Source organism: Mauremys reevesii, linkage group 20, assembly GCF_016161935.1.
Source record: "Mauremys reevesii isolate NIE-2019 linkage group 20, ASM1616193v1, whole genome shotgun sequence".
Classification (NCBI taxonomy): Eukaryota; Metazoa; Chordata; order Testudines; family Geoemydidae; genus Mauremys; species Mauremys reevesii.
Window position 1 is genome coordinate 7,055,404 of NC_052642.1, and position 12,450 is coordinate 7,067,853.

At 42.2% G+C, this 12,450-nt stretch overlaps 1 protein-coding gene across 36 annotated transcripts in view; it reads right to left on the reverse strand.

Annotated features, from left to right (window-relative positions):
* CUX1 (cut like homeobox 1) overlaps window positions 1–12,450 on the reverse strand; it is a 399,391-nt gene that overhangs the window by 305,229 nt on the left and 81,712 nt on the right. For 20 of the 36 annotated variants that reach the window (XM_039508427.1, XM_039508428.1, XM_039508408.1 and 17 more), the window contains one exon: window positions 6,700–6,810. In XM_039508427.1, coding sequence (XP_039364361.1) covers window positions 6,700–6,810 — 111 coding nt within the window. Of the gene's footprint in view, window positions 1–5,855; window positions 5,905–6,699; window positions 6,811–7,372; window positions 7,412–12,450 lie in introns of those variants that run through there. The other 16 variants (XM_039508426.1, XM_039508398.1, XM_039508397.1 and 13 more) reach the window with 2 other exon arrangements.

A 12,450-nucleotide genomic window follows, 5' to 3' on the forward strand; every position in this document is an offset into this window, starting at 1 on the left:
AGACGTATTGGAGCATGAGCTTTCGTGGGTGAATACCCACTGCGTCGGATGCATATTTGGAGTTTAGTCATTGTACTTCCCTGGTGTAGGTCTCAGAGACGGTTTCACTGCCTTGGATAGGTTTTGTGACAAGGACTCAAAGTTGCAGTTTTGGCTAGGAGCCTGCACAAGTAATTATTATCTTCACCTTCTAGTTGTCTCCCAGCCTCCATAGGCTTTGGTTCCTCAAGTTTTATCCAAGGACTATTCTTCCTACTCAGAATGCTATGCTCTGGAGAGACTAAATTGTCCTTTTCCTGTGTTTTTTCTGTCAGATATCTATTTTCTAAGGCTGACTACAGTTTCTCTCAAAGAACCAAGGTTATTGCAGAGTGAGTAACCTCTTCAAGTAGCATCCCTATGGGTGATCCACTCTTAGTGAATCCCAAGCAGTGTCCATCACAGAAGAGAAAAAAAAAGTAGTTACACTCCCTGTGCAGTAACGATGGTTCTTCGAGATCTGCCCCCCCATAAGTGTGTCTGTGCCTTTGCACTGCTGATCAAAGAACTTTGGTAGCAGTGTCAGTAGGGCCTGCACATGCACTGTCTTACCTCGTGCTGCGCCACAAGGCTAGCCAGAGCACACGAGCTAACTGTCCTCAGTTCCTTCTCTACCACAGAATCATAATGAGAACTCTGAAGTAGAGGGGAGGACAGTGGGTTGCGGAGCACCCGTAGGGACACACATCTCAAAGAACCACTGTTACTGCACAAGGTGAGTAACTACTTCTTCTTCTTCTTCTTCAAGTTGTGTCCCTATGGGTGCTCCACTGTAGGTGACTCAGAGCAGTATCCCTTTTGGAGGTTTGGGACTTCGGAGTCGGGTCAGTTACAGATTACAGTACTGTGGAGCCAAAGATGTCCCATTTCTGTCCTGGAGCAGTAGCATGGACACTTTTTGTTCTGGTAAGTGGTGAACAGGTCTAAAGACAGTGTTCCCCATCACGTGAAGGTAGTGGAATACTGACAGCTGCATCTCCCACTCGTGATCATGCAGGAACTTGCGACTGAGGTTGTCCATTATCAAGCTCTGCATGTCCAGGAAGTAGGCCACAGACAAAGTGACTTTGTGAGAGATGCACCAGTTCCATAGTCTCATTGCCTCCACGCATAGGGAGGGTGACCTGCCCCTCTCCCCGATAGCTGATGTAGTACATGCAGGCTATGTTGTCTGTCTGGATCTGTGTACGTGATCCTGCTAGGAAATGGGCACAGACATTTCTGACCACTCTCAGTTTGAGGAGATTGGATTTGCCTTGCATCGTGAGAGCTTTTAAATGCATGCCAGACTGTACTAGAGATGCGTCGGTGGTAAGGAGCAAGGATGGTGACATCTGCAAGAAGGGGATCCCTTTGCATGCATTGGCTGGGTCCTTCTACCAGTCTAAGGAGTTTTCATCCCGGTAGGTAGTGACAGGGGTTTGTCCAGCCTGTCCCTGTGTAGTTTGTAAACCTAACTGACCCACAGTTGGAAGCATCACATCTGGAGTCTGTCGGGTGGTATCACTGCCGTGCGTGCCACCATATGCCCCAATAGTTGAGGACAGAGTCTGACTGGTATTTGGGGACTGCATTGAGCTGTGTCTATGAGTGAGACCAGGAATAGAAAACTGTATTGAGGTAGGAAGGCTTTGGCCTGTAGAACATCCAGGTCATCCCCTATGAATTCCAGGTGTTACACTGGTGTGAGGGTTGACTTCTGGATGTTGATCTGTAAGCCCAGGTCAGTAAACAAGTGTATCATGGTGTCAATGGCTCTATGAGCCTCCAGGAGTGATCAGGCTCTGTCTGATCATCCAGGTATGGATAGATCATTATCCCTTGCAAGCATAAATGAGTAGCTACCACAGAGAGAACTTTGGAAAATACTGTAGAGGCTGATGAGAGTCTGAAGGGAAGGACTCTGTATTGGTAATGGTAATGTCCCAAGTGAATCTGAGAAATCATCTGTGAGCTGATAGAATCGAAATGTGAAAGTAGGTGTCCTGCAGGTTGAGGCCAAAAACCAGTCCTCCCTGTTCCAGTGATAGAATGATCATCTAGGTGGTGACCATCTTGAACTTCTGAGCTTTGACAAACTTGTTGAGAGCTCTGAGATCCAGTACTGGTCTCCAACCTCCCTTTCTTTTGGTTATTAGGAAGTAACAAGAATAGAACCCTTTGCCTCGAGGGAGGCATCTCTCTTCTCAGCAAAGAGCTTTGAACCCTTGAACAGGAGGTCTTCTACTGTGGTGTGCTCCTACTCTGGGAATCCCAACAAGTGGAGCCATGACTCCCGCCTCATCACCACAGCTGTGGAGATGGATCTATCCTCTGTGTCGGCAGTGTCAGGGGCTGACGGTAGCAATATTTTTGCCACTAGTTGTCCCTCCTGAATGATGACTTTACCAATAAAGTCATTCAGCTTATTGTAGTTTGCATAATTTTATTTTGCCATGAACGCCTGATAGTTGACAATATAGAATTGTAAGGTTGTTGAGGAATATGCCTTCCTGCCAAAGAGATCAAGGTGCTTCCAATCCCCATCACAGGGCCTTACCCTGGAATGGTGTTGTCAGTCACAGGATTTCATGGCATCCACCACGATGTAATTGGGTGATGGGTGGGAGAAAAGGAACTCTGATTCCTTTGGGAGAACATAATATTTCTTCTCCTCACACTTGCACATTGGGGCAATAGATCCCAAGTTTTGCCACACTGTTTTAGCCAGATCTAAGATAGCTTCATTAATTGGAAGGGTGGTCTTCAAGGACGACGAAGAGTAGAGGATATCAAGGAGCTACTGGTGTGTGTCCTTGACCTCCTCCAGTGGTATGTGGAGGGTATTCACTACTTTTTTTTTGCCAGCTCCTGGAACAATCAGAAGTTATCTGCCATGGATGGTGGTGAAGGCATGCCTGCTTCGTCTGGCGCAAAGCCGCCAGGCAAAGCTTGAAGGGTGCAAAGCAGGCTGTCGTGTCACCCCAAGGTCCCAGGATGGCCGTTGTGGTGGCATAGGGCCTGGTGGAGATGCTCATGGGGGGCACTCCCACACCCTGTTGATAGTGCGTCTCCTATGGAGCTTGGGAAGACCTCCTCTGGCTCACTATCTGACCCCTCACTTGACAGTGGAGGGGCATGGCATGATTGCAGAGATATCTCCTGTGCCCAGCAAAAGCTCAGTGCCATGATGTCGGTACCGAGGGGTTGAGACTCGGGTGTCTCCGTCATGCAGAGGTCCCTAGTCTGGTGGAATTCCGCCAGTACTGATTATCCCTGTGGCAGTGCAGTGGAAGATGGAGACCTCATCTGTGCCAGGCGGGCTACTGTCACTGGCGGTACCAAGGTGGATGGAAGAAGAGGAATTCAGAGTCCTTGGTAGGAATATTCTCTGACAAGTGGGTGTCACTGTAGCCAGGGTTTGCCAGATGATCCTAGTGGATTTCCAATAGAGCCTCATTAATAGGGAGGGTAATTCTAGATGGTATGTCAGAGTGCAGAATGTCCAAGAGCTAGTGTTAGGGTTCTCGGATCTCCTCTAGGGGTATCTGCAGAGAGACCGCCACCTGCTTAACAAGGTCCTGGAACTGCCAAAAATCATCAGCCACCAATGGAGAGGGAGAAATCAGGGCTTCATCTGGTGAAGAGGACAAGATGGTGGTTTGAAGCGGTGCTTCTTTGTCCACCCTGGTATCCTGCTCCTCAAACGTTCCCTCCTGTTGCTTGGTGGGGGGAGGCAGCTTGTGTCTCCCTATCATAGGGATGACAGGCTGGGTCTGGGCCTGAGAGAATTACCGATAGGATGGGTCTGGGCCCGAGAGAATTACCAATGATAGACACCCAGAGATCCCAATATGACCATTTAGAATCACAGAAGACTAGGGTTGGAAGAGACCTCAGAAGGTCATCTAGTCCAACCCCCTGCTCAAAGCAGGACAAACACCAACTAAATCATCCCAGCCAGGCCCATACATATGACGGGATGGATTTCAGGGTTACTCCCACCAGGACTGATAAGATCCTGGAGCATCTTCCCTGTCCCTTCGGGTTAGTGTAAGGGTATAATCGGAGAACCCTGCACTGAAATGGAAGCAGCACAGGAGAGGACATCATCAACATCCTCCTCTTCTTCAAATGGAGGAGCTCCCAGAGGAATGGGGGGGGGGGGGCGGGAGAAGGTAGGTTATGGTACCGGGAATGCAAAAGAATCCAGCTATCAAGAGTCTCTCTGGTATCTGAAGTCCTGCAGTACCAACAGATGTTGTAGTACCGAGTGTTTGTCCTTGTCAGATTATACCAGAGGCATAAGGCACTTCAAGGCTGTGACAATGAGGTTGGAGGCTTACATGGTACCGTGACACTTGGTAATGGCATTGAGAGAGGAGCCAGAGTCGATGGTACTGATCTTCTATGTTTGGTGCCATCCCCAGCCAATGGTACAAGGTCTTCCTGGAACCCTGTTTTCTCACATCCCCTGTGCCAGAAGAGCGTTTCCCCTCTATGGTACCAAGACTCAAGGAAGACGTCTGAGGAGGCTAGAGACCAAGGTCTTTTTGAAGGAGAAGCCCCAAGAAGGGAACTAGATCTGTTTTTTTGAGAGGATTTGAAGGAGGGCTCTGAGTAGGTCTACTTACTAGGGGAATCTTGCACCGAGATGGAAGTGGGGGTAGAAATTCCCGAAGACTGATGCCTCGGGGAGGTTGCGGGGGAAGCTGACCTGGTTCTGAAGCAGATCAAAGGGAACGTTCCATCACAAGGAGTCAAAGTTTGAGATCTTGGTTCTTCCAGACCCTGATTTCAGGGCTAGACAGAAGTTTCACTTATTGGCTACCTCGGCAGTTATGTAGCTTCTTTTTAGATTAGCTAGCTGGTTTGTTAGTTGTAGTTAGTTTGGTGGGGGGAATTTAAACAAACAAAAACAAAAAACTTTTTTGGTTAGAGAGAGACTTGTTCTATTCCCTGCAGGAAAATTCTCCCTGTGAGGGGCATGCCCAGTTCACTGGGGTTTAAATGCTGCCTCTCACGTAAAGAGGCCATCCCAGTCAGCGATGGACACTGCAAGTGTGTTAGCTACCTGGGTGAGTCTAGAGTGCTACAGAGGTGGACATGCTATCTCTGTCTTGGGCCAGGCAGTCCAGAAGGAACTGAGGGCCGGTTTGCTCACAAAGCCTGATATAGCCTTGGTTTGGGGCACGACGATACCAATAGCACATGGGCAAACCGAATGGACACTGGTAATAAAAATCTATAATCAAGGGTGCGTGGTGCACACATTCATCAAGTGGAATACTCAGAGACGTTACCTGAAGAAAAATTACTTCTATACCAACAATCAACTGAGGAAGCACAGGTTGGCCCTGTCACATCTGAAATACTTCCTCTGTCTCTGAAAGCAGTAATTGCATAAGTTACCTTTTTCTTTTTTTAAAGCTCACTTTATTTTTTAATTCTGACAAAGAAAGTAGAGTATGATGAAGTATACTATGAAATTCCTGTTCAGAAGCAGAGAAGACTGAAAAGGAAACATCATAGCAACAGAGGAAAGAGAGAAAAGGAACACCAAGGAATCTATACAAGCTTACAGGAGAATGTGATATGGCAGTGACAAAGAGAGATGAGCTCAACCTGTAGAAGTCGGAATAGATCCAAGCTTCCCCAAATATTGAGGATGACCCACATCATTGTTTTGGATCTAATCCATCTCTACTTCTGAAGACAAGGAAAACATTCTGTACCAAATTAGTGAACAAAAGACTGCAGCAGTGTGTTTTTATTTTAAAAAAAATATCTTAATTTCTACCACCATATGATTAACATATTAAAAACCATTCACTTACCAGTATGTCTTGCTTATTTACTGCAGAAGCAAGCCACCGACTTGAAAAACTGAGTGGGAAAACAATGCCTCTATAAGAATGCCGGGCTTTCCTCTGAGTATGAGCAGCCAGACAATGTACTAAAAGTTTACTGAGAGACCTCGCACAATGCATTTAAAAGCACCTTTTCAGTAAATTTCTGCTTGATAAAAATACAGTTGTCAGTGTGTGAAGAAATTTGCCAAGGACAGTTCTCCAAATAAGCCAACAAACTGGTAAATGCAGAAAGTCATTTTTGCATTCTGGGGTATCTGAGGTTTTGTTCTTCATAGAAAGGTGAGAAAACACATAAAATTTGCAGAATGCATATATAAATCCTCCAACTTCCAGATACTTTGCTTATTTGAGAAATCAGCCTTTGAAAAGATGTTTATCCCCTCTGCCTCACACCTCCTTCTGTACCCTCCATGACTCAGACCTCTCTCCCTCCATAGCTTTGCCCACTTCTGCTCACTGATGTATTATTTTCTTCTGCCCCAATGCTGAGCATTGGCCTAGATCTGTTCCCATTGAAGTCAATGGTAAAACTTTATTTGATTTCAGTGGAAACAGATGGGCCAATGCAGAGCAGAGCTGAAATTTCACCCTTGATTTACATTTAAGGGTCTACATGCATGTGGAGTGATAAAGTTTGGATTACCACAGAAAAAAAGATTTTTACAATGTCTCTGAGTTTTAGATGATTATGAAATGTAAACAAGCCATTTATGTTAAGTACGATGTTCAAATTTAGATCCCCAAAAAGTCAATTAAAATATATTATATCAAGAAAGTCAAATAACTGTTAAGTAGCTTTTCACATTACCTCTGGAGTGTTTTTCTTGAACTCACGACTTTGCTCAATAAGCTTTTTTCTAGACTGCTCACTTTCATCTTGTCGGTTAGCCAATACCGTTGCTGTGGCATCAAGCTCTCTCTGTCAAGAAAAAGAAAAGAAACAGCAAGATTGTAATTGCTCTTAGTTGAAGAGAAGGTCATTTACCCCAGATAAATAAAAATATATACCGTCATACCGACTCCTCTCAAGAATGCATAGAACAAAGATACAAACCTCCAGAAATTACTTCCCCTGAATGTACTTAAACACTAAGTGCCACAGAACTTAAATTCTGTCCTGAAACCAAAAATGACTTGCTTGCATGTGGGAAAAATCAAGTAGATATTTTTTCCAAAAACATTTAGGATTATATAATAGTAAGGTAATATAGTAAGATACCAGAAACAAAACTAATGCAACATATACCTCATAATAATCCCCAAATCAAACTAAAAGTAGTATGTCTACTTCACGTTCAAGTCAGTTCCATTTTTAAATGGCTTACATCACCTATTTCCTTTGCTGACTTTGGAAGCACTCTCTATTTTAGTTATTCTGAGTGAAAAAGCTATGTCTGAATAACTGAAGTACAAGTTTCTCCTCTATGTCAACCGATGATGGCTTTACTTCAAAGTTATTCTTAAAATCACAAACTACTCACTGGGATCACTATGTTCTTCTCCATACAAAATTTTTAAAATTTGGGGACATCCTGCAATAAGAGATTTCATTTGGTCTTTAGAACAGAAGGATCTTTTCCTCAGTCTCTACTTCACATTGGAACTTGTCCCCGTTACATTATCGATAACTACAGTTATCCCTTTGCTGATTGTTTTGCCACTAGAAACACACACAATATCCTTCGTCTGTAGTCATACTTTATGAATGCCAGAATAACTTCCACCAATTTATAGTAAACAGAACTACCAATACAGCTATAACATTACTGCCAAGCTTTGCCCAAAATGATTTCAACATACTATCCACCATCACATCTTTCTTCTGTACTCAACACCGTACTTTAAATTAAACCATGCTGCATTACATGGCTTATGTGCTGATAAATGACCCAACACTATTCACATCATTCTGAATCACTCTACTTGCTTTTGCAATATTTGAATGTTATATTTAAAATATTAATTTTCCCACTCAGATATGTGCAACATTTTCACTTAAGTCAACAGGCGCTATATCCATGTATTTATGGAGAGAATCTGGCACTACATTTTCTTTACTTTTAATTGATTTTCTTTCATTTTGACTTAATCTAATGTTCATGAAAAGTGAGCAAAACTACTTGCTAAAGTGAGGCATAATGTAGACAGGTTCTGGGCCATCTTCTGCACATAACTCTGCCAATAAATCTTACTCCTGGTCTAAAAAACCTCTGCTATTCTCCTGGGCAGAAATTGCCAATCCTATGAAACTGAATAAAAGATTTAGATATAAACAAATATCAATTTAAAAAAATCAGATTGACACAACCAGATGAAAAAATATAAGGCCAGGATTTTAGCCCTTGATCTTCTTTCTAGGCATTTTGTGAAAGAAATCTGGATTAAAATTACTGGTTCTCTCATGTATAAATCCTGCCACTCTTCTGTTACTTTTAGGTTTAAACTAATTTAGCAAGTCTGAAGCATAGACTGGGTTGATGTGCACATATTTTACATGATTCCATAAGTCCGACGGGAGTAGGGGGGAGAAGAGGACGGGTCTGAGGTTTTTCTTTTGCAGTACCCAACTCAGAAGGATGTAAGTGGTTTTTTTCCTTAATTTTCACTTCCTCACAAAGAGATATCTTAAGTTTCTTACTGTTACATATAGACCTTAATTAATTTAATCCTAAAAAATATGATACATCTAAAACTAGGAACCATGCTGGAGATAGTGATCCAAATAGCCACATAGCACTTTAAAAAAAACCCTCAATATTTCTGACTTTAAGGTAAATTTTAAAGGCAATATGTCCAAAAGATTTTGGTTTGGAATTCTATAACAGCAGCATATGAAATCTATTGCAGAAAAGTTGGAAATATTTAACAGTTGGATAAGCCACATTTGAAATTCATCCCAGTTAATTTTAGGCAAGACAAAAGAGCAACAGAAACTAATGTGGTTAGACTTTAATATAAAGAGCAATAACGGATAAACAGAAGGCTTTTCAAAAGTATAAATAAAATCTGTTAAGGACAACAATTTGGAAATCTATATTTTGGAAATAAGCAGAAGTTAAAAGCAAGAAGAAAAACTGATGACATTGGAGAGAGTTGCAGCAGACAAAAATATCAAGCAAATGCAGTCTACTAAGAAGTATTAGTAATGAATTAGAAAGAAAGAATAGAGAAGTAGCAGATTTGACAATACAGTTTTTTGCTTCCAATTTTAGAGAAGAGGAAGAAAGTGAAGAACTGCTTCAGACAAAGATCTTATTTTGCACTATGAGAGTAGAGGAGTTAGATAGAACATCAAACACTCCCCCATGGCCTGTTTGCTTTGTGCCATTCTACTGGTATAAAGCAGATTTTAAGGCAGCTGATCCAGCCTCTTGAGAATTTCCCCTGCACAGAGGAATCCGTTGGTGGTAAGAAACCACCATACCAGTACCTAGGCTATGTCACCCTTCAGCATACAGGACATGCCCAGGAAAAAAGGAGAATGGCAGATATGAAACTATGTATCAATACTCCTGAGCTGCTGAATTGACAGCTTGACACAGTGGATGGAAAGCGTAATGTAGCACAGCCCAGAGACACAACTCAGAACCTGGTCCAGTGTCTATGAGTAACAACAGAAAGAGCTAGGAATAGTTTAGACACTCAAACAAGCAAAGTATATCCAGTCCTCTAGCTAAAAAAGTTGTAGAAGAATAGAAATTAATGCAATCTTAAAGAGACATTGTCAAGGCTGGCAAGCCGAAAATTAGCACCATTTTAATTTGTTCCTCATTTCTTGATCATAACTATTTAGACACCAGAGCTACAAAGTCCATTTATTGGAAAAAACTAGTTGTGCATTGGGTGCAACAATACAATAATTACGGAAGATTTTCTCACATTTGTGGCATACACAGGAATGTCTCAGGAGAGACTGGGATTATTGCAAAATTCAATACCGTACACTGAATTATTCTTGTAAGAGACTGATACCACATGGATAAACTTGTGATCTCAAAACCTTCTGCATAAGACAAAACTTCTGGCCCATCAGCCACAATAGGTTCTATGTAGCCAATAAGAGGAGATTTAAGATTACAAAGAGAAAAGTATTCTAGGTTCCATTAAAATTACAGGATGCCAATCTCTCAGACCAAATATTCGTTTGTTGTCTAACAATTCCCCACAACTTTGAAGTCTAAAATTGTCAAGATTAAAAGCAACAGAAACCAAACCATAAAAGGTGTTATACTGGGGACCAAACCATGCAGGGGATTCAGAGCTCATCACCTCCAGGGTCACTAATTCAAATCTGGTTACTAAACTTTTAGTGAAGGATATCCAAACTTTACCACTGTTCAACGGCCTATGCAAAAATGAGTTGGAGTTTCAGGACACTTTCTCATTCGAGAAGCGAAGTCAAGCAGAGACATGGAGCTAAACTAATTCCACCCCACGGTGGTCAGATCAAGTTAAGGCAGATTGGAGAGGTGGTTAGGGGAGTTTTATATTACCCATTGTACACTTGTTTTGTGGTTAGGTAATGACCATCCTCTTCGGAGCTGACCATGACCCTTTCATCAACATTACATTCACTTTTTAAATGGGGGAACACAAGGAAAAGAAAGCATTATACTCTTAAATGTAAGTCTTATTAAAAAGGAATCCTTAAATATCAACATCAAATATTTCTTTTATGCTGTATCAGAACTACATCATAAACACACCACAAGGTTAATTTGATATTCACTGTAACATTAATACTAAACAGATTCATCATAAATTTGATTAATGTGACAATTATGAAGTTCCACTAGAATATCATTTAATATTTTTTCCTTTAATTTTTATTTAACATGTTAAAAACAGAGAAAGCAATGGTATATTCCCTTGGTACTCAAAGCCTGAAGGCCACTTGCAGCCCCCACTGACCCTCTAGAATATTGAACAGATCATACAGACTCCCGGACACGTGCAGAAACAAAAATCCCATCTTATAATTAAGGGCTGCAACCAGTATTTCCAGCTCCCTGCCCAGAAGCACTATGTGCAAGCACCTGACTCTTCTGGAATTAGAGGGCTTTCTTACTGCTCTATCTGGGAAGAGTTCTCAGAAAGGGGACACTACCTATGTATTCAGAACACTGCAAGAGGACTCCCCACCCCACCCCACCCACAGTTAACGTTTCCAAAGAAGGATGAAAGAAGATGAACCTCAAGCAGAGAAGACCACGCATTACCAAGAATCTCCAATCTGCTTCTCTCCAATCTCCTTCCCTTCCCTTCACCCTAGCAGTGAGGGGAAACAGGAGATGGAAAGGAGAAGCTAGAGGAAAGGATCAATGGTGAGAATGTGCATAGATACTAGATTTGGTGGAGACTGGAGAGAGATAATAGGTGGGTGGGGAGGATGTGTAAACAATAGTTTAATTTTGGGCACTGGAGGAGAGATAAGGGAAGGAGAATCAGAATTCTCAAGAGCCCTTTAAATTGCCACTGGGAGAGAGGGCAGGTAATAGCAGATTGTGCCCACCACCTGTGTCTCTAAAAAGGCATTGCACCCCTCCATCTTCTCCTCTCCTTCCTAGTGGCAAATGATAGATCCACTGGGAGAGAAACAGAAATAAACTGGTGGCTCTGCAGGCAGAACCAGGAGATAACAGAATGCCCAGGGCTGAGGATCAATTTCATAGCAACAGGCCCATTCAACACCCCTGCAGACTATTCTTGCCTCATTTCTTATAACTTAAGTTGTAATTTTAAAAAACTATTTCTCTGCATTTTCCCCTGCACCATTTACATTTCTTACTCTCACTTATGTTTTTCCCGTACAGTTCCAATATTTTAAGTGCCTAATCCTGCAGCCATTGCACACACTCAGGACTGACGAGCGGGTGGGAACAGGGGGACATTTGCACCAGGACCCTGAGCGCAAGTCCCCCCAAAATATCTATAACTGGGGTGAAATGGGACTTGTGAATGTGATGTATCGGGGCTCAAATTTCTCTCAACAAGTCTGCCCACACTGAACTCCCACAGAGTTCAATAGGTGTTATGCATTCACAGTAGCTACAACAGCATCATGCTCCTAAATCCACACTATGGTCAGTCACAGTTATACTTCAGAACTTTAGCTAGTTCTAGTTTAACATTAGAAAAAGTAGCATTCCATTTCATTTTGGAACTAATCTAGGAATGTCACATCAAGACATTTAGCTATAAAATCAATGAAAATAATATATATGCACTATACTATAATTATCCCACACTTGTTCTCCCTTTTTAGGAGAACAAAGCTTAATCTCCTCAGAGCTCCCAGGTGTGAGTGCATGAGCCTGAGCTCCATGCGGTTTGCCATGGGGCAAGACAGTGCAGTGCCATGAAGCTGACTTCTTCTGTAATGCACTATCAATAATTCCCTGTTCATTAGCTACCAAGTCAACAAAATGAAAAGGGTATTATGTAATAGTTCACTTCAGGCTTCTCTTGGGACTACATTTATCTATTGATCAAAAATTAATTCAATGTAGCTTTGAAAATTTTTCCTCTCTTTAAATACCTGATTAAGGGAAACTGAAAA